The 23,019-nt window shown below is 39.9% G+C and overlaps 2 protein-coding genes across 2 annotated transcripts; both read left to right on the top strand.

The window, feature by feature from the left end:
* The first annotated feature begins 3,634 nt into the window (after positions 1–3,634).
* Positions 3,635–11,832, top strand: mogs (mannosyl-oligosaccharide glucosidase). The gene is made up of 5 exons (XM_079813649.1): positions 3,635–3,720; positions 5,040–5,441; positions 5,565–5,788; positions 7,869–8,062; positions 8,390–11,832. Exons 2-5 carry the CDS (start codon positions 5,093–5,095, stop codon positions 10,152–10,154), a joined length of 2,532 nt encoding a protein of 843 aa, XP_079669775.1. The 5' UTR covers positions 3,635–3,720; positions 5,040–5,092; the 3' UTR covers positions 10,155–11,832.
* An 8,316-nt stretch (positions 11,833–20,148) lies between these two features.
* LOC307123534 (uncharacterized protein) lies at positions 20,149–21,741 on the top strand (the record flags this gene model as incomplete). Its single annotated transcript, XM_079812085.1, has 2 exons — positions 20,149–20,305; positions 20,483–21,741. The coding sequence occupies 2 exons, from the start codon at positions 20,149–20,151 to the stop codon at positions 21,739–21,741; spliced, it is 1,416 nt and encodes a 471-aa protein (XP_079668211.1).
* Positions 21,742–23,019: the final 1,278 nt, after the last annotated feature.

The following is a 23,019-nucleotide window of genomic DNA, read 5'->3' as shown; positions in this document are numbered from 1 at the left end:
AAGGCAAAAGACCTTGACTAGTGTCCCAAACTAAAAGAGGGGGGAGGTGGTCATCTGATGTACTCATAACCACACCTTAAGTGACATGTGATCCAAAAATCACAACGTCAGCGGTGACGTGAGTATCAATCACTACCTTACTTAACGTCCTTGGATGGACGAAGGTATAATCACTACATAATTGCCGTCCCTTGTTTGGGCCCAAAAGTGAAATTATTACAAAGTGAACTGTATTAGTGGACTAACGTAGGTGATAGTGAATGAGGGTTTAGGGGGCGATTTCGGATTAAGCCCTAGACTGAAAAAAAAATATGGACGTATAGTGTCCGTGACATCACCCATAGGTTTCAGAAGAGCAGTTTTGGAGCCTCAAAGGCTGGATCCCAAATGGAACCCTAAACTATCACGGGCTGAATCCGAAATCGCCCCCTATATCCTCAAATAGGGCATTATTTTAGGGGACAACCATGTGTAGTAGTGTCCGAAACCATAGTGGACATTATTGAGTGCACTCATTCAATCCCACATTGCAGACCTGATGTACACTCAACGGCTGTCCGACTTCTCATTCACTCCTTTAAGTGAACTGTATTAGTGGACTAACATAGGGAATAGTGAATGAGGGTTTAGGGGGCAATATCAGATTCAGGCACGTTCTTCCTCTGAGTCCACACTTTCATGACGTAATGGCGCTTTTACTGCTGAATAAAGTCCTCTGCGTAGTTCGCAAACTTGCAAGCTCGGCTGAAGTGCACATCAAGGGCCCATAACGGCCACTAAGGGGACGCTCTCGAGCACCCTTCTGAAACCTAAAATGATGAATGGGACACCCTTTGGTCTCGTGGACGTAACGGACATGAGCAAGCGGCAGCCATTGTATGTCCCCAAGACCGAAAGTGCATAAGTGTGCCATATGGGATTCACTCAACATGTACAACTCTTCTTCTGTAAAAGCAACCAGAATTGCAAAGTAAGCTTAGAGCTCCACCTAGTGGTTATAAAATGAAACTTAAAGGAATTCACATGATATGGCTTGATAACTTAAACAGCTTTAACTGGAATACACACAAGCTTAATATAATTTTTCTGGTAAGAGTGTATTTTTCAAACATTCCTTCTCACTCGCAAACAGAATGATTAATTAACTGCTTTCACTCCAGCCATCTGTCTCAGTTTCGTGAACTTTTAGCAGACTGATTATCCTCAAACATCAACGTTTGACCTGTTTGGTGAGAATGTGATATGGCACAAGTAACATAAATTAGATTCCTAGGAATGTGGCTGGATATACTTACATGGAAAGAACATATTGAAAAGATAGTGAGTAATTAAGTGTTTTAAAAGTAATGAAAAGTATGGCAGGACAAGAGTGGGGAGCAGATAGAGGGGTGCTACAAATGATAAGATATGTGCTATGGGCTGGCTGCAAAGTCTCAATTAGAGAAATTGGATGGCCTTCAAGTCCGAGGCTATGGTTCTCAGTCGGAAAAGGGTGGCTTGCCCGGTTCAGGTTGGTGGAGATTTCCTGCCTCAAGTGGAGGAGTTCAAGTATCTTGGGGTCTTGTTCACGAGTGAGGGAAAAATGGAACGGGAGATTGACAGACGGATCGGTGCAGCTTCTGCAGTAACGCAGTCGATGTACCGGTCTGTCGTGGTGAAGAAGGATCTGAGCTGTAAGACGGAGCTCTCGATTTACCAGTCAATCTAAGTCCCTACTCTCAAATATGGTCATGAGTTGAGGGTCATGACGAAAGGACAAGATCCTGTATACAGGCGGCTGAAATGAGCTTTCTCCGCAGGGTGGCTGGGTGCTCTCTTAGAGATAGGGTGAGAAGCTCGGGAGGAGCTCAGAGTAGAGCCGTTGCTCCTTCACATCGAGAGAAGCCAGCTGAGGTGGCTCTGGCATCTGTTTCAGATGCCTCCTGGACACCTTCCCGAGGAGGTGTTCTGGGCACGTCCCACCGTGGAAGACCTAGGACACACTGGATAAATTATGTCTCCCAGCTGGCCTGGGAACGCCTCGATATTCCCCCGGAAGAGCTGGAGGAAGTGTCTAGGGAGAGGGAGTCTTGGCGTCTCTGCTTAGACTGTTGCCCCCGCGACCCTGCCCCGGATAAGCGTAAGAAGATGGATGGATGGATGTATGGATAGATGGATAGAATTCAAGCACAAGCATTGACAATTTGCTGTGGGGCATGTCCAACAACACCTATTGCAGCAAACCAAGTCGAGATAAATTAAATGCGTTTTCTTTCCAATAAATGAAAAGAGTCAGGATAAAGTACATCCAAGAGTCAGGATGAAGTACATCCAGCAAAGAAAATACTAGGAATATGTTGTGAACAAGGAATGAACAAACAAAAGACTTTTGGATGGATTGTTGAATGAGAGCAAAAATGTGTACCAAGAGTGATGTACCCACATAACCATTTATGGATTCTTCCTCAGCAATATTAGATTTAACATTACTGAAGATAAGACAAAAAGAAGGAAGTAATGATATGGTATGGAAGTAATGAGAACAAAGTAATTTTTAGGGCGTAAGTAAAATAATATACGGATATACACAGATGCTTCAAAATGATAAACAAAAAAGCTAGAAATAAGTGATACAATTTTAGAATACTGTACGGGTGAACTGATGGCTATTCTGCTTGCAGTACAACAAATTAAGGAAAATGAAGTTCAAAATGTGGTCATATGTTACGATTCATATTCAGCAATAGTCAGTATTGATAACTAAAAGTCAGAACCAAGGCCAGACTTGGTCAAGAAAAGAGCCTATAAGAGAAATAAAACCAATAGGCCTTATAAAAGAGAAAGTGATTAAAATGTTGCAACAGTGTTGGGTTAATATAAAGGGAGACATTTACATGCAATTCAAAAGAAAGTGGGAAAAGGTAGAAAGAGTGGGAGAAAAAGGAGGGAGACATAGTCTCAATCAGCTCCCTAGTTCAGTAGTCAGGGAACTGATCAGGGAGTCAGCCTTTTGACAGTGCCCTGACTACTGAACTAGGGAACTGGTTGAGACGCACCCATAATTACAAGATTAAGAATGTCACATACCGGTTTGAATAAAACATTAGCCTACATTTAATATTCAAACATCCAATGCGATTGTGCAATGCGATTGACACTCTGCTTTGAAACAATCAGCATTGTAAAAAGTGCTATATAAATAAAATTGACTTGACTTGATTGTGTGAGAAATGTGGACAGAGTGAAACTGTAGAACCTGTGATTATTAGGAATATGATCAGGAAAGAGAAGTGCTAAGAGAAGAAGTATGGAAGAAAGATGGAAAAGAGTTAACATTAAATAATGTATTATTAGACTCAGAGGAAATAGTATGGTAAATGTGTTGTTTCAATTTCTGAATAACACAGGATTAATAAAGAGAATGTAGAAGTAGGCCTTCAAACTGGAAACTGGAGCTGAACACGCAACACCAGGGTTCCGGTGTGTTTTGTGGGGGGTTAGAAAGTGTTAAGAGTAGTTAGAAAATGTTTCTGAGCCAAGCTACCATATGATGGCAGTAATGCACTGTTTAGTGCGGCTGCCAATAAAAAAAAAAGAAGAAGAGGTTGTCGCCAGCAATATGACGCTAGCGGACTTTTATTTTGAATTTGCATCTAAGACTGTTGTCAGCTTCGCAAAGAAAGGCGGAAGTGTCCGTGCTGCTGATTACAATGTTCAGTAGAGGACTGACACGTACATAAGGTAACGTGATCATTAGTATAATTTGTGTTTGCCTTGCTATCGTCAATTTTTTAATTGATTCGTCCACCTTTAGTGCAGAGAGAATAATCGTTGCAGACGCGTTAAATATATACATGGACGAGCAATCTCAATCATTCATTCATTCGTCAATTCATTCGTTCGTTCATTCATTTCCTCATTCTTTTTTTTCTTCTTCAGTAAGCCAGATCAATTTGCAGAATCTTGTACATAGACAGATCTAACATTATAACCAATTTTTGGGGGCATCGTGTATTCCCGTAAATGCAATACTATAAGACAGAAATGTAAGGGAGAGCGAGTTTGTGTAAATCCACTTGGGGTTCAGAGTATTTATTTTTTCTCACATTAATTCCCCACATGTCTAATACAAATATGTGTTTTTGTTTCATTGATACAGTGTATTCTTTTTTTTCTTGATTTACCCCGAAAGATTGGAAGTGAAATGTGACAACATGCCCCTTAGGTGGGGTACATTGTAACATGACCACATGAAATGACAGCTTAAAATGTTACCTGATATAATAAAAAAAATATATACAAAACAAACTAAAACATTTTGTCAATAAAATACAATTAATAACTTTTTAAAATAAAATAATTGCATTTTTTAATCATTGAAAATATACTGATTTTTGAGTTTGACAACAAACGCTGCTAAATACAGCTAAACAGCATAGTTAAAAACATAATGATAATGAATAATTTCTGAATATTTACTCTCAGTCATTATTCACCCTTTTATCATGGTTTCTCAAAAGAATTCATAAAAGTATAGAATATAATAGCATAGTTCTTCTAATAGGGGCTCATTGTAACGCAGTGTTACGACGCACCCCACCTGCACAACTGGGATTTCAACCATGGCTCGTGTCTTCTGCTGTTAGATCAACATTAAAGAACGATCTCAACTGTTAAATAACAGATATAAGATTAAAATAATATCAGATTTGTCTTGTTTTAAATAAAAAACAAAAAACAGATGAAAAAAACTTAAGTAAGAAATTTACTTTTTCTATGGTTAAATAAATGTTCAGTAATATCTTCTAAAGATTTGTTAAGGCTGCTATTTTTTCTCTAAATAATGTTGATATGGCAACTAGTAAATACACTAAGTTTCGTCATTCTGGCATGTGTGGAAAGTGTTAAACCATGTGTGTTACAACTAACTCCGCGTTAGGTTGTGCCCCGCGCTCCCCTATAGCCTATGCCTTTAGTTTATGAGCTTCTTATGCTGCAGTCACTCGCTGTCAACAGTCTAAACCTGTAGACAAAACCTCTTGACTTCTCGTGATTTGCAGGTTCATTTGAATGATTGTCATCCTCGGACCGGCTTGGTCAGGTCAAAAGAAAGATGGGTCGGCGGAGGAAGAGGGTTGCAACTGGTGATGGAGTACCTAGCCCAAGAAAAGAGGAAAAAGCACCTGCTCCACCACGCAAGGAGAAGAAAAAGAAAACTGACATTGGGAAGGTGTTTATCAATATATCCATCGGTTTATGTATCTTCAGTCTCATCTGGTTCTTCTATGCCCTTTATATGCGCTCATCCTTGGCCAGGAGGGTTGTGACCTTGCACCCGTCTCCACGGGTCTTGGATGTTAATAGCTCAAGCCCTTCTGTGTCTCCCGAAAGATATTGGGGCTCCTACCGGCCCCAGGTGTACTTCGGGATGAAAACAAGAAGTCCTAGATCTGTTGTGACAGGTGGGGTGCTTCAGATTCACACTTTGTCTTTATGCATCACTTGCTTTCTTTCATTATTGTGTCTGTCAAAAAAATGTCTTTGTGAGGTTATTACAACCATGCCTTTTCTATTGATTTATTTAGGTTTAATGTGGATGCGTCAGTTCACTGATATGGATGGAAATCTTAGGCACACTTGTGAGCAAGGCGACCATTTGCAGGGCTACGGATGGCTAATGCATGATGGAGTCTCTTTTGGAGTCCAGGAGATCCATGACCGTGATTTCACACTGACCACAGAGTTTGTGAAGCGTATGGGTGGAGATCATGGTGGAGACTGGACTTGGAGGATTACTGCAAAACAACATGTAAGTAAAGAATAATATAAGGATATTTTATTGTAATATAATGGGAGTAATGTACAATAAATAAATAAAAATTCTAATGTACTTTTTTTTCCCACATTGTGGGAAAATGTGCTTCTTGGTTTCACGAAGAAGACTTTTATTTCATGTTATCATAATATTGCTTGATTTTAAATACTTATATGTGAAGTTATTTAAAAAAAAAACTACTGCTAAAATAAAAAACTTAAAACAATATGGATTTAAGGTCACAATTCTCAGTTATGGAAAACCTGGAAATATCAAGGTAAATAATAAATTGTGTCATGAAGTCATGAAAATTAAAAAATCTTAATAATTCACAAAAAATAATTAAACTTACTATAAAGTTTCATTATTGTAAAATATATCTTAACCTTTGAAATATTTTATTGGCAAGAAATTGTAATTATAAATTACTGGAATTGTCATGAAAATGTATGTTAAAAGTTGTGTGTAACCTTGATATATGTACAGGTTTAGGTGTTTAAAACAGTCACTGAATGAAGGCCAAACTATCCTTTGCCTACCAATATAAAATAATTTTTATTTGGATGAAATTTGAGCATATATACAGTTGTGGTCAGAATTATTGGTAAATATTATCAAAGATGGCTGTAAAAATAAATCTGCATCGTTTGTCCTTTTTATCTTTTATTTTTTTAAAAATCACAAAAATCTAACATTTCATTGAAGTAAAATAATTCAAAGTGGGGGGTAAATCACATTGATATTATTGCTTTTCTCCAAAACATGTTGGCCATAATTATTGGCACCCTTTTTTTAAATACTTTTTGCAACCTCCTTTTTCCAAGATAACAGCTCAAGATAGGAGTCTTCTCCTATAATGCCTGATGAGTTTGGAGAACACCTGACAAGAGATCAGAGACCATTCCTCCATACCTTGGAAATACCTTGGTTATCTTGGAAAACAGTCTTGACGAGTCGAGCCTCGAACGCTGTGCTAAGTGAGCTGGTCGATAGGAATTATTGCAGCTTAGCACAGCGTTCGTGGCTCGACTTGTCGAGACTGTTTTCCAAGATGGCTCCTGTCTGTATACGCTTAATGTTCTGTCTTTATAAAGTATCTTCTTATTAAACTGTTTGTACACTTACAAAGTTCTCAATGCTTCGGTTTGCATGTAGGGACCCTCATTATGCTACCGTGTTAGTGTGAGGCTATTTTGAGCCTTGTTAGTGGTATTAACTAGCGATTTAATTTGACTTTTTCTGTGCCCCGTTTACTCGCGTTATAAGCTAATCTGTTTTTAGAGATAACACAATTTACATTCGATTTTCATGAAAACGCATCCCAGAGAACAATCTACTCGGTAACCATGTGTTAATTACCCCTAGGTTCATTTTTCACCGGAGTTGTCCTTTAATTATTGCCCTGATGGTGGAAATGGGAATTTTCAATGCTTTAGCTATTTTCCTACAGCCACTTTCTATTTTGCGAACACAACAATCTTTTGCACATCAGAACTATATTCTTTGGTTTTACTCATTGTGAGGAATGATTAAGGGAATTTGGGCTTTGGGTTTCCTCATATTTATCATATTTACCACCATATTCCATTGCTCCATGGTCCAGTTCTGATGCTCATGTGCCCACTGTTGGCGCTTTCAGCTGTGGACAGGGTTCAGCATGGGCACCCTGACTGATCTCCATACACAACAAACTGCGCTGCACTGTGTATTCTGACTCCTTTCTATCAGAACCAGCATTAACTTCTTGAGCAATTTGAGCTACAGTAGCTCGTCGGTTTGATCAGACCACACGGGCCAGCCTTCGCTTCTCACATGCATCAATGAGCCATGGCTGCCTATGACCCTGTCGCCGGTTCACCACTATTCCTTCCTTGGAGCACTTGATAGATTACTGTATTGTTCACTACACCTGTCATAATGTTATGCCTGGTCTATATATAATAAAAAAAATAAAAAAATAAAAAATATATGTATAGAGAGAGAGAGAGAGAGAGAGAGAGATAATTATATTACTCACTATTGAAATTGCTTTACATCAAGGCTAAGTCTGTATTTGTTTTTGATTTGTTTTCAGAGCATTGCTTCCTCAGCTCCTGTGATCTCGCTGATGTTCTACACTGCCACGGATATTCAAGGTTCATTGCAGGCTCATGTAGAGGAGAAAAACCGTTTGAGCTCTGTGACGGGAACATCTGAGGAGCTTGGCAACTTCAAGATCACTTTTGGCAAACCCACTGCAGGGGAAGGTGCTGGGGGAAAATATGCCAGGTATCTCATATTTATTGCACTCACTTTATGGAATAAGTAGTAATTGTGAACAATAGAAATAGGGAGGATTGTAGGTTTTTAGCTACAATTATTCAGAGTAAAAAGTATAACAATATTAAATGTAGAACAGTATTTGTTATAGTACATTTTAATTTTGAAAGTGCACTTCAACATATAGGAAATCTTCAATTGCTTCTCAAGCACAGAAGTTTATTAGTAGCATATGATGCTCAGAAGAACAGAGTGGAGAGGTTTAAGGAAAGTTAATGACATGCTGACATGTTATTTCAACAAGTTACTGTATTGTTTTACTCTTTTTCTTTTCAGATATAATTACCTGCAAACTAGGAGCCCTGGCCTTGATAAGCTGACAGATATAGTGAAAAACAGCCTAAATCACAAATTTGTTTTCAATCCCCCCAAAGGTGAAAAAAGATCTTATTTTGCCGTGGATTCCTACAAAGTCACTAACCACCAGAATCAACAGAATGATCCCAAGATGGAGAGTGATTTTGTGGTGCATCAGGTGACCGTTCAAACCCCTTTCCAGATTGAGGTTTTGTTTGAATCCGGAAGCTTCCGTGAACGACCGAATCAACTTGTGGGCTCTGTGCTTACGGACGAGCTGGAGAAGCGTAAGATGGCATTTGATGAGAAGTTTGAGGGTACTTTTGGCCTCCAAGCAAAAGGATTCACATCTTCCCAGATTGAATTTGCCAAGGCAGCTTTAAGCAACACGCTTGGGGGCATGGGATATTTCTTTGGCCAGTCTGTTGTGCAGTCTGTTTATAATGAGCACCCTGTGCTTTACCCTGAGGGGCCACTGTTTACCGCGGTACCATCGCGATCCTTCTTTCCAAGGGGCTTTCTTTGGGATGAAGGATTTCATCAACTTCTCCTCAACAAATGGGACAGTCAGTTAACACAGGAGGTCGTTGCGCACTGGCTCGATCTTATCAACGTAGAGGGCTGGATACCACGTGAACAAATCTTGGATGATGAAGCACGCAGCAAAGTCCCGTCCGAGTTTATAGTGCAGCACAACGAAAACGCAAACCCTCCCACGCTCTTCCTGGCCCTACAGGAGTTGCTGGAGAAGCGGGATGCTCAACCAGAGTCGTTGTCCTCTCAGACCATGCTTCCTTTCTTGAGAAGGTTGTACCCAAGACTGCAGATTTGGTTTGAGTGGTTTAACACCACGCAAGCTGGACCCATTGCCAACTCCTACCGTTGGCGAGGCCGGGACAAAGACACCAACCTTTTCCTAAATCCCAAAACCCTGACATCTGGCCTGGACGACTACCCACGGGCTTCCCACCCATCTGTTGATGAGAGGCATGTAGACTTGTATTGCTGGATGACCCTTGCCTCTGGCATCATGGCGAACGTGGCACGAATACTTGGAGAACCCCACCAAGTGTACGAGAACACCCATCGTACTCTCAGCAATAACGATCTGTTAAACAAACTGCACTGGTCCGAGAATCTGCACACCTTCAGTGATTACGGCAATCACACCCAGTCTGTCTCACTTCAGCAGGAGAAAGTGTTTGTGCCCCCTGGACAACCACGGCACCAGTTCCCAGTCTCACGGTTGATTCGCTCCGTTCGCAGAGCCCCTAAGCTGCAGTACGTGAATGCGTTAGGTTATGTTAGCCTTTTTCCGTTCTTGCTTCATATTTTGACACCAGACTCGCCAAAGATGGAGCATATTTTGCGAGACATTCAAGACCCTGAACGCCTTTGGACGCCCTATGGCCTGCGCTCACTCTCACGTGCAGATCCCATCTACATGAAGAGGAACACGGAACATGATGCCCCCTACTGGCGAGGAGCGATCTGGATCAACATCAACTACCTGGCTGTTAGAGCACTGCATCACTATGGCAGCACAGAAGGGCCGTACAAAGAGAAGGCAGCTACCCTCTACCAAGAGCTCAGGACTAACCTCATCAATAATGTTTACAAACAGTATCTGGAAACTGGATACATCTGGGAACAGTACAGTGATAGCACTGGAAGAGGGCAGGGTAGCCACCCCTTTACTGGCTGGTCGGCTCTGACTGTACTGATAATGGCTGAAGAGTATTGAAAATCAGTAGCAAGCCAGAATTCATGATGCTCAAATGGTGCCATATGTTTGTTACTACAAAGTGTATTTCATTTTTATGTAATTAAGTGATAATTGGTGGATTTTTTTTTTTTAATTCTCTCATTTAATATAATAATTAAGAGCCCTGTTTAAATATTTCAATTTTACATCTGGTTCAATGTGATTTATATCCTCAGGTTTGAAGAACTGTACACTTTTTCTGGATCAGACAAAACAATATCATATGTTTGACCCAGGAGAAGACAGTGCACACTTTTTCGTCCATTGCTGTTTGGCTTCATTTAAAAGAATAAATTGAAATCTTCTTGTACAATCTTTCTTCAGTTGAATTGAATCTTATAATATTTAAATATTCAAATCATATCTCTTTATGGATAGTGTTTTTTAAAAGCATTATGTGATTTTTTTTTTACTCTGATTATTGCCAAGATTTGCTTCCTTGTACTGTATGTAATTCATGTGTTGGAATATAAATTGGTCACAACTCATGGAAGTTGAATTGCAATAACAGGAATATACTGAATTGCAATCTATATATCATTCTTTCTGTTCATAAGGTCTACACACACTTAAACTTTAAAGGCTTTTTTTCAGGTTGTCAAGTCAACATTAAAGGAACACTCCACTTTTTTTGAAAATAGGCTCATTTTACAAGTGCCCTAGAGTTAAATAGTCTTAGCACACAATGTAACAGTAGAAGAGTCAAGTTTTAAATAAGAAAAATATTGAAAGTATCTTTGGTCATTTTTTGAATGAGATGCTAATGGACTGATCAGAATCAATGATGTATGCTAAGCTATGCTAAAAGTGCTACCGCCAGATACAAAGATCGGCTGAATGGATTCAAAAACGGTAAAACTCAACTATTTAACTCTAGGGGACTTGTAAAATGAGCCTATTTTCAAAAAAAGTGGAGTGTTCCTTTAAGGGTCTCGACAATTACAAATATTAAATAAAATTCAGTTGAATTGTACTTTGTTTACAGTTAGCTGTAATGTATATAGAAAAGTCTGTTCGTATACAACAACAATTCAAGTTAGCTTCTTTAAATATTAAAGTTTCTTTTGTTTTGTGTTGCAGGAAAGTGTATATTCTGAGTACAGTCTGTCTCTTCATGTATTTTTATTCTGTTTCAGGTAGACAGTCTCAGTTTTCATTGAATCACAGAGATTAGTGAACATGAAGGTGAGTGTGTGTGCAGAAATCCAGTCAACATTTCATGCCACATGGTCAAATTTAGACCAGTGTTTACACCTTTACACAAAGAGTAAGTTCTTTACACTGAACTGCTTCATGTACTGAAGCTAAAATCTGTTTTTACAGAGCACTTAATAATGGTGCCATATTAAAAAGGGCTTAACAATAGGGATGGATTGATGAGCCATTGTCAGTGTGAGAGCATTTCAGGCCAGTTGAAAGATCACCCGCTTTCCCTTTCTGGCCAGTCTTGGTTTGCCACTGAAAATTTCACATTATTTGACCTTGTACATCCATTTTCTAAGGCTTATGCTCAATACGTCCTGTATTATAAATTTCTGTTAATTCTGATGATTTGTCATTAAGATAAAGTGTATGAACTTGTGAGTTAAATTGTAGCACTGTAAAAATGTCCAGCTTTCCGGGAGTTATAAATAAATAAAAAATAAAAACATTTTGTAAATAAAGTATAAAGATTAATTACATTTAATGTGTCACTATTTTAGCAAATAAAGAAAATATATTGCTAAAAAGAAGACAACATTCAACAAATAGGCAACTCAAAATCTGAAAATTACTGGCCCAATTGATAAAACGGGGATCTTATAGTTGACCACTGTTTTTTGTCTTGAATTCAGATGAAGTTTAAACACATAAAACTGTCACATATTAATTATGTAGCATGGCTTAAAACAGTTGATTATTCCTGGTGTGTTCCTGCTTTCATTCAACTGAGCTGCAGCATCTGTAAATATAATATGCAGTATGTACGTACACTGTAAAATCCAACAGTTGATCTTACTAAGACTTTTTTGGTAAACTTTACTTAATGTCCAATAATTTGTTTAACTTACTTAACTATTAACATGCTATGACTTCATTACTTCGAAAACATTACTTGACTGGGTTGAGTACCATTTTGGCAAAGAAAAAAAAAACAGGCGGGCAAAAGGTTTTTGAGGTGGAGCAATTTTTAATAGACTTTTCACTCGTTTCCTCCACTTCCTCTCACCAATATTGTGATAAGTTTTCCCTTTGGTTGGGCACTTGGAACTTCATTCATATTATTGTAATTCTCTTCCTATTGATGCAGCGATGCAACAATAAATCACAGTTACCTGATTTCAAAGGAAGGGAAGTAATAAATAGTGTGTATATATATGTGTATAAGTGAATCAATGATATATAATATAACTATATTGTATGTCAAATAATGGACTTTTAACATTTTTCTTTTGCTAACACTTATGGCATAAACTTTTAATTGGGTTGATATAATCCCTCTATATTTGTGACAATATCTTGCAATTGACCAATCACTGCTTGAGTCACACACAGACTTCAACATTCAGCATGCAAAACACAACAATGGTGACAAGGTTTTTTCTTATTATTTATTTTTATTATTAATAATACCTTTACAATTTTATTTGCTGTCGTTATTGGGGTTACATTGACAAAAGACAAATTGTAAAATAAAGCCAAAAATAGTAAAAAAAAAAAAAAAGCAATTAATTTATTCATGCCGCAATGCACTCCGCAATGGGAGTACACTTTCTCAGATCACAGATAGAATTAAGTTGCCAAAACTTAAACGGTTTAAGTAAGAACAACTTGAGGCAACGAGTTTGCACAATTGAATGAAGTAAACTGAACAAATTTGTTTTTACAGTGTATATGTCTTGGAATTGAATTGAACTGAACTAAACCAGAAAATTGTATGAAAATACCTTTTATTTGATATAACAAATAAATTTTTTTTTTATATAAACTTAACTAACTTAGTAAGTTGAACTTAAATATACTATGTGTATTAACTACAAAGTAATTGATATTACAAATTATTTTAAGTTAAATTAACTCAAATTTTTAAGTTCAGATTACTTAATTTTTTTAGGGCTTCCTCAATTTCTTTTAAGTAAATTCAATTTATCCGATGAAGCAACACTGTTTTGGGGCCTCCAAGATGAAAGGTAGAAGCTTGTAGATCAAATGGGATTGTTTTAAAAGTGTATCGATGATGATGATTGAAGGGAAAGTTCAAACATGTTGACATCCCTCTGTTTACACACTCTTGGTTGCGTCAATGGTGTTTTGGAGACTTGCCTGTTGATGAGTCATGCTGTATTTGGTGTTTATTCTATTTAATTTTTTTACTTCATCTTTTCAGAACCATTTGGCAACGTCAGCAATCTGACGAATGGTCAAAGAGGAGATAAACACACATCTTCTTCCTCGCATTCCCTTGGGTTTCATAGCACGTGTGCCCTCATAGCTATTGCCATTTGAAATACATCTCACAGCCTTAGTAGTTTTTGGTTTTTCGGTGTGACTAAAACACTCAATGCGCAATCCCCCCCTCCCTCTCCTCAGACCCACGGTACAATGGGATAATAGCCAAAACAGCATTAGCGAGATCTAACGCACAGGCATAAATAGATGAGTCAGAGTTCCTCCATTTGCGCATTGATGAGATCCTGAGCTGAGCCTATTTGCATCCATTGGTAAGAGTAGTTGGGGCATATTTACGTGAGTCACACTTTCTTTTGCCCTGTAATGGGACAATTATTGTATTAAATTCTCAAAGCTTCCTGTTTTACGTGAAGGTTTAATTTGCTGATTATATCAACCAAAGGATAAGAATGGAGCTGTTCATTCACACCTCGTTCAGTCAAGCTGGAAAGAATCAATATTATAGTGTGAAGAGTGTAATAATGGCATACGACTGCTAGGGGGAGCCATTTAATCACTCTCTGTGCTTCAAAAGATGTGTTTTGATAATGCTGCCTTTAAGCTGTCAACTATAGAAGACTTGTCAGTTAAACCTCTTTCCTCTATCAGCCAAACAGATTGTGGCATTGTCATCTCAGGCCCTCGGCTGTGTTCTCTTGATTTTGTGTGGAATGTAGTGAGCGTGGCTCACAGTGCCAGTGGGTAAATTCTTGTGTTTGTTATCCCTGACAGCGTTCTTTCCATCTGTCATAAGCACTTGTTACCTCAGTGAGTCGGGTGGTGATGTAATCGCTGATACAGTGACGTTCAATGGCGAACATCTCCCACCGCCACAGGCTGATATGCATCCCATGGGAGCTTGGGTTGCTGATCAACAAGCGCATGCAAAGCGTTCACCCTTTGGCAGTGCAACCATCAAATCCAATCCGCCATCCCCTCTCGCTTTCTTTCCCACTTCCTCCCCCTCCTGTAGCCTTTCGAGCCTGCTCATAATCTACAGCGTAACCTCCAGACACGGCTCTCGCGCACTCAATTCTAGGGCCGGGGCCTCAATGCCGCTCACCCCGAACCCAACCTCCCTCAGCCAGCGCTGGTCTGTGTGAAGATTATGTAAGCCTGCCTCTATAAATAGTGGTGCCCGGGATCTTTTGTCTTTACCTGCTCGCTCTTAGCCCAACAGTTTTATTTCTGGAGAGCTTGTGGAAGCAGTGCCATGCAGTGCGCCTGTTACCATAGTTACTTATGTTAGCGAGGAAAGAGAGAGAGAGAGACGCCACATTCTTATTTTGTTTCCTCATAGCAGCAGTGCAATCTGTTTGAATAGACTCATCCCTTTTCAGTTCTGTAGTTGTCCCTCAGAAAAGGTGATGAATTCTTTTATAGGCTTTTATTGAATCACCTTGATGGGGGTCAGTCGTTATGAAGTCTGGCTGGTGAAGAAATACGCAGTGCTAACTACTCAAATTACACAGTAGGGAGAGAACCGCCATGCGAGTGCATGGCAAGTTAGTTGATTTCTCCAAATGGCTCAGGTGGCAGCTTGGGAGTTGAGGAAAAAGTAATGGGCCTCATCCCCAGAACAAGCAAGAGTGCTAAAACGTTGAGCACCCTGCTGCGTACCATGAAGTGAGCCCTGTCGCTGTGTTGCTAAGCTAATTTATCCTCATTTATTGTGATTAGATAACTCCAGGTAGCTGGAGGAGAGCCAGATTGGCCTGCTGGTGTGCTCTGGAGCTGTGGCTCAGAGTAGAGAAGAGGTTGCTGGGAATGTGGGGGAGTCAGTCTGAGCGGGCGGGGAGCTGCTGGAACCCTCCGCAGTCACGATCAGGAAGAAAGCCGAAGCTCCGGCCCCTCCCGGCCTGAAAGGCGAGGATGGTTGTCCGGGGACAAGGGTGGGCGAGCACAAGGGTGTATTTCTGGAACTGCAAGGGAAACCTGCAGCTCGCTGAGTGGGGTTTTGCTTGTGCAATCGGGCTTCCCTAACCCCACTCCCACACTCCGTAGATGGAGGAGAGCGAAAAGTCGCTGGTTCAAAAGAGCCTCGCTGCATGAAAGGGGTTCATGCATGGGATTGCGAGTGAAAGGGAAAAATAAGTCAAAATGATTTGGCAGCGTGATGCAAGCTTGCATTGAGTCGTGTTTCCGGTCGTGGAATCTCTGATGTTAGCGCTCCCAATCCCTTTTTTCGGTTTCTCATTGTTGCTATGGTTTGAGGAGGATGAGCCTTCATCCGGTGCCGTTGGGGGTTTGTAATATGGGACATATACTGCAGAAATGTGATGTGGAGGGCGTATGATTCTTCTGCCTCTTGAAAACCTACCAGACATTCTTGAAAGTACTATAAAGCCTCTCTTTTCAATACATCTTTCATGCATAGCAAGCACACAAGCTAGATCTTTTTGCAATGGTAAATTATTTGAGATGAATCTTTGTTGTTGCTTTTTATCGATGCAATGTTTTTCTACATTTCTTTTTGCAGTGCCGCTTCTTCCCTCAGCTCAGTCATTGCCTTGGGAATTCGTCAAATCATGTGTGGATACCATTATACCATTTGTTAATGGTGTCGTTGAGCGTTCTACAAAAATGCTGCTATGAACAGATGGATCACAAGCAGAAAAGAAAATGAGTGAAGACATAGTAGAGATGCGGTATTCATTTCATTTTCACATGCTTTGCCCTGTCAGGAGCTTCTACTGACCAATATTATCTCCTATATTTGGCCATTCGATTGTTTAAAGCTCTCAATGCAATGACCGAATGGACTCGAAATCTGTAGATATTTCAGTGACGGCTCCTATCATCCGATGTTTCCTTTCAAACAAACTTTCAAGAAAATACCGACACATCGATGGTCTCATTACACTTTTACCTTCAATGCATTTCTTTGGTGTAATAATCTTGGTAAGTGCAGGAATTACATAAATCCATTACTGAGCTCCGTGGCATTTTGCAGAGGCGAGAGGTGAGCGCTACTCGGCAGTTATCACAACAGCGTCTCAGTGTTATGAACTCTTTAAGAGGAGAGCTTTTTAATAGGTTTAGGTCAACTGGGAGAGACCACTGGAGTGGGGGATATTAGGGCCTCCAATAGGAGAAAGTAGCGTGACGCGAACCTCCAGAAAATGTCAAACTCGTTGTTAAGTGCGATTTTGTATCATCATAATAAGGGATATTTCGTGCACCGCCAAACCCAGTTCCATCATGCAAACGGACGCTTCTTTGTCATCGTGCATATGTATTTATGGAAACCTATTGTACACCTAAATGGGTTACATGGCCAATCTATTTATTCAGGGCTGTTCCAAAATAAATGAAAAATACTGCAACTGCAAATATTTAATGCACATGCTGTTTAATAAAAAAAAGCCATTAAAAAATACATAAATAGATTTGGTGAGCCGAGGATACTTGAGTAGGCATGTGCTAAATGAGTGCCTCGCTTTTTTTCAGCCCACTGCTCAACATATTCTTCCTCATCTTGTTTTTCTTCCAGTGGTCTGTGCAAAGTAATAGTGCACAAGAGTGGCATTCACAGCTATTACTGCACAGCTGGATGTGGCAAACCACAGTTTTCAGGTGATTTTGAGGTGATCATAAACTTTCCACCTGGACATCATTGTACCACTTCTGTGGTTCTTTCAGAGGGGTTTTGCGAACCCTGCCATACAATTCTGCTTAAGCTGGAAGCTGTGTTTTGGAACATGATAGCTGGTCATTAGCTGCTCCAAGCTGGTACCAGCAGTTCAAGCTATTTTTGAACGTATATTTTGTCAACCAGCTACCAAATTCCATAACACAGCTTCTAGATTAAGCTGGATTTTTGCAACAGGGAATTGTAGTTGTAGAGAGTAAAGCCACCAGTGTAGGAGTTCCCATGTGCAACTTTTGGTAATTTTTAGAACATTTGGCTAAGACGCTTCAAAACATAACTTTGGATTTGTTTTATTTTATTAATCTGAAACCTTAATTCTAGGCTACAATTACATTCAAATGCCTTTTTAGAAAAAAAAAAATATATTGTTCAATAACTTTCAATATTGCTGTAATTTCTTGTTGAAGAGGCAAAATCCTAGAAATTTGCCTAGATTCAACACCTTTGGATCTGACAGCAGAACATGGGTCAATGATAAATTAGGTCTAAAGTGGAAAGAAAAATAGTAGTAAAAAGTCAACATTCATTTTCTACAAACAAGTTAATAACTCCAAGAATAACTCTAAGCACATTTTTTGCCCCTTGAATACATGCAAGTACACACTTTAATGCGTTTCATTTTTTTGTGAATGTAAAAAATGGGTCTAATATAAGTGTGTTTGTGTGTTTTTTTTTTTTAATACAAATATAAGCAGTCATATACACTGCCGTTCAAATCGCTACTTTTTAAAATGTTTTTTAAAAGAAGTCTTATGCTTACCAAGGCTGCATTTATTGGATTAAAAATACGGTAATATTGTGAAATATTGTTACAATCTAAAATATCTTATCTATTATACTTAAAATAACTTTATTCTTGTGATGCAAAGCTGAATTTCTTCCAGTCTTCAGTCTCATGATCCTTCAGAAATCATTCTAATAAGCTGACTTGCTGCTCAAGAAACATTTCTGATTATTATCAAGGTTGAAAACAGTTGTGTACATTTTGTTTTCAGGATTCTTTGATGAATAGAAACAGCTTTTATTTTAAATCGAATTTTTTGTAACATTATAAAAAATTGTACAGCAAATCCTCATATTAGAATGATTTCTGAAGGATCATGTGACACTGGAGTAATGATGCTGAAAATTCAGCTTTGCCATCACAGGAATAAATTAAATTTTCAAATATATTCAAACAGAAAACAGTTATTTTATATTGTAATAATATTAGTTTATTTAATATTTAATAATAATGTTTTTTTTCTGTATTCAAATTCAATAAATGCAGCATCGGTGAGCAGAAGAGACTTATAAAATCTTACAGGTGTGTGTGTGTGTGTGTGTGTGTGTGTGTGTGTGTGTGTGTGTGTGTGTGTGTGTGTGTGTGTGTGTGTGTGTGTGTGTGTGTGTGTGTGTGTGTGTGTGTGTGTGTGTGTGTGTGTGTGTGTGTGTGTGTGTGTGTGTGTGTGTGTGTGTGTGTGTGTGTGTGTGTGACTGCCTTTTTTTTTAAAGAAATAATGAATTATTAGGCCAATTTATGCACTCATTTCTTTATTTTGATAAGACTTAATTTACAATTTTCGAAATAACCGTTTTCTGTCCGACTGTTCTATTAAACCCATAGCAAGAATGTCACCGATATGGCTTCGTACACAGACTGCAGGCCGTGAACTATAATTGTAGAATGAAGTAGCTTGCTATTTCAAGTGGCGCTCTCCATGGTGCTGGACAACACTGCGCTTTTACCGCCAGCTCTGCGCGACGGATGCCAGAGCGTCTCCACAACCTAGCTACTTGTTTGGGGTAAGTATTCACCCTCGTCTCAGGGCCGTTTTACTTAATGTTGTACACAATAATTAGTTTTATTTTCTATTCATTTCATTATGACCCAACACGTGTGGGCTTTTTTCTGTATCAAATGATATAGTCTACAAGGAGTAGGCTAGAGCTCGAGTTCAGGAAAACAAGATTTTTAGGACCAGGACTTGGTCAAGGGAATGGCAAAGCATTAGCAAGTTAATAAGGTGTTACTATTTTGCTTATAAAAGTGGGTAGATATGAATGAGAGTTGCTTTGTAGCACCGCAATGTCATTTTACCTCGTCATTAATTTACATGGCACACTGAATTATGTCTACGTTCACAGTCAGTTAACTGCTGAAGTTAATGTTTCGTAATGCTATTAGTGTTATTGAAAGTTTGTCAAATTTCAAGTTGTAAATTAGTCGTTTTACCAGACGTTCTAAAACGAAAACATAGGACATGGACTGAATAGTGAATTTTTTTTGTTTGTTTTTTTCGACAGACACTGAAAATGAAAATGACATGCATGCTGTGACTTCATTAAACACTTTGCGTTTATTTCCGTCAGGAACGCGTGCAGATGTAGGCTAAACAACAACGCAATCTAATGCATAGGGCTTCATTTTGAATTAGCGAAGAAACATACATAGCTGAAGGCTGGAGCCATGGCTCTCTCCTTCGTTCCCTTACACTTAACGACAGACCTGTTGAAGCGTCAGTACCGTAACTCTCCTTTTTTGGGGAAGCCCGTCATATCCTCTGTCCATATATGGTCACGAAGATGACACGCAGCGGGGAATCCTCTCACTGGAGACAATGAATGGGGAGGAGGGCTGGTCGATGAGACGGAGTGTATAAAAGCCGAGCGAAGGGAAGCCGTTGGTGTGAGAATCAACAGATCTACACATCTACAGATAGCCGGAGAGCTATATTACCTTGACGCAGATCTCAAAAAGGGGGAATTCCAAAGTATTTACATTTCTTTTTTGGACGAACGCCTTCACGGACTTAACTATCGGATCCGCTTTTGCTCTTTCTTGTGTTTGCAATACCCCCATATCAATAATCTGCTCGGACTGACAGCCATTGGAAAGCCATTTGCGGAAAGATGCTTAACAACATGGATTTGAACTCTCAAGATTCTTTCTACTCGCAGTTTGAAAACTGTAACAGTTCTGCGATAGCGATGGAAACTCACGGCTCCAAAGACAGCCAGGATGTTTTCATGGATTCTGGAAGGACAGCACCTGCCCAGTTTGCACACGGTGAGTTTCTGGCAGATTTTCAAAACCCTAGCTCTGTTAATTATAGTACAGCTGCATGGAATATAATATATAGTGCACGTTAATTCAAGCCGCTCACGAAACTATATAGTTATGTAACTGGTTGCACATTTCACTGAAGGCACTGACGCATGCCTGCTTTTTTCCTCTCCATACCAGGTCCACCTATTACCCCCAAAACGGAGCCCACGAGCACAGATCAGTATAACTCTTGTCAGGGTCCGAAAGAGAGCTACGCAACCTCCTTAGCCTACTCAGGCAGCTTCTATGTGGAAACATCTCAAGGAACACCTTGCAGCACGGAAACACTGCTCAACATGATCACCGAGATCGTTGGCATCTCGACAACCCCTGTGTCGGATGCGCATCAGTGTGCAGACGGCACGATGAACGCAAGCCGCAGCAGTTTTGGCGACGAGGGGGTCCAGACGCAGGCCTCCACGTGCACCACCCCGCCGCTGTATTCCCCGGGACAGACAGGTCACAGTTACCCGGACTCCCAGACCGCCGCGCAGGCCCAAGACTCCGCTTCATCGCATTTAAACTTTGGCTCCTCTGCGCAAGACGCGGAGCCGCTGTCAGAGAGCGCCACGTTCCCGGTGGTCATCAAGAATGAATTCGAGAGCAGCTGCTACGAGTGGGGGAGCTTCAATAAGTCTTATTTGGATGCTGGTTTCCAGTCAGAGCCATTCTCCATGTCGAATAGTTTTCAAGCTGATCAACAACAGGTGGACGTGAAAGAACTTTTAGACTCGTATTCCCCCATTTGCTCAAACCCAGAGACCGAATTCAAAGTGGAGAGCACTTTAAAACAGGAGCAGTGTTTTGGAGATACTTGCACACAGGGCTTCAGCGCTCCCATGTTCAACTACTCCTCTATGGATATCCCACCCACCAGTCTTTTAAAACCGACCATCTATCCAAACATTGAACTCCAGTCCAGTTGCGACACAACCTACTCGACTTCCACAATAGACTCGGTTCTGTATTCATCTTTATTGCCCGAGTCTTTCAGTCAAACTTATACACGGGCTCAGAAACCTAACCGCGTAAGAAAGAGCCCTGCCTCCTCTACCGGGCCGGCCAAGGAGAAACCCTTCACGTGTCCGATGGAGACCTGCGACCGGCGCTTCTCTCGGTCGGATGAGCTCAACAGGCACATCCGCATACACACGGGACACAAACCTTTCCAGTGCCGCATCTGTTTGCGGAGCTTCAGCAGAAGCGACCATCTCACCACACACACCCGCACTCACACCGGTGAGAAACCCTTTTCTTGTGATGTGTGCGGCAAACGCTTTGCCAGGAGCGACGAAAGGAAACGGCACGGCCGGGTGCATCTTAAACAGAAAGAAAAGATGGAGCTGAAGCCACAAGTAGTCAACGCGTGGCCGTTTACTTTGCCAGAGGCCATTTAAGAAAGGCGTAAAATGAGCGCTCGTTGTGCGTGATGTCAAATCTTACCGTCTTGGAAGATTCAAGCTTACTAAAACAGTTGCTTAGGCTACTACAGAATACAACTCCAAAGCTCAAGTGAACGTCGTGGCAACTGACTTCAAGCGACCCGCATGAGTGTAAAGGTCCACTGAGGTAACGGATCCCCTTTTCATGAAACGGGGGATAGAATTTTAACACTGGACCTCCCACAATGAACCTTGCGTGCAGCTTGAGGTGTGTTCAGCAAGTGCATAAACTTAAAAACAAGTGTTTTTTTTTATTTATATTTTTCCTCGACCATTGTATTTCTTAACCGAGGAGCGTGTTTTGCAGAACACATGAACTGCAGTTCAGCACTTTTACTACGGAACAGCTCCAACCTCGACCTTGCATTGTAATGCGGCAGTAAAACGCACAGCTGGAATGTATTGCACTTATCTCCACTTTCGAACTTAAAACTGATTTAATTTGTGCTTTTTGGTCTTTTCTATTTTAACGCTGTCACCTGTTTAAGAATTCTTTAAAAAAAATAATGCATGTATATGTTTACGTGATATTAATAATCACCGATAGATGCTTCACAGCACAAGTCAGATTTACCTCGTTTTACAACATGGTGGCATTATTGATTCATTCGTGCCAAGGTTTTTACAGCGTATTTTCCCCTTTATATATGTTTCATTTTGTTGCTATGCTCTAGCGAATAGTAATTGTGTTGTACAATCCAAGAATCCAGTTCTAATGTTGTCAAATTTACACAGCGAATGGGAAGAAATAAATACATTTATATGCCAATGATCATTTGTATTTTTCTAACAAGTGCTACTTTTTACATTTTATTTTCAACTGAAAGACTATTTATATCCTTATTTTTGATGTGTCCCTTGTGTTATGGAAAGAACAAGCTACACAAAATATGTCTTGAATTTCTTCGGTCCACAATTATAATAGAATATCTGAATGTATTAAGCCAGTTTTAATACCACTGTCTGCTCTAGGTATCTGCAATTGAATAACAGTTCCCACTTTTTTTCTTTTTTTACCAGATCATACTTGTGTGTTATTGTGTGACCTTAATTCATGAATTATGAATCATCCAGTTCACATGGCCCCTATATTTTGTGATGTGATGAGACATTTTTTTTTAGAATAGCACAGGGTTCGACACTGCTGTCGAGTGCTGCAGTTCTTCTTCAGTAGTTCTTTCACATGATACTAGAACAGTTTCGACATGCCTTTCAGTCTGAAAGCTTTTGTAT

The sequence above is a fragment of the Gobio gobio genome, assembly GCF_949357685.1.
Source record: "Gobio gobio genome assembly, chromosome: 3".
Taxonomy (NCBI): domain Eukaryota; kingdom Metazoa; phylum Chordata; class Actinopteri; order Cypriniformes; family Gobionidae; genus Gobio; species Gobio gobio.
The sequence above is the reverse complement of the archived record's forward strand: the minus strand, read 5'-3'. Positions and strand labels throughout refer to the sequence as shown.

What these genes read in the sequence shown, in the direction of transcription:
- mogs (XM_079813649.1), top strand. Translation starts at nt 5,093, where the DNA reads ATGGGTCGGCGGAGGAAGAGGGTTGCAACTGGTGATGGAGTACCTAGC. An exon ending in TCCTAGATCTGTTGTGACAG is followed by an intron (nt 5,442 to 5,564) that starts GTGGGGTGCTTC and finishes TGATTTATTTAG; the next exon opens with GTTTAATGTGGATGCGTCAG. An exon ending in GCTGGGGGAAAATATGCCAG is followed by an intron (nt 8,063 to 8,389) that starts GTATCTCATATT and finishes TTTTCTTTTCAG; the next exon opens with ATATAATTACCTGCAAACTA.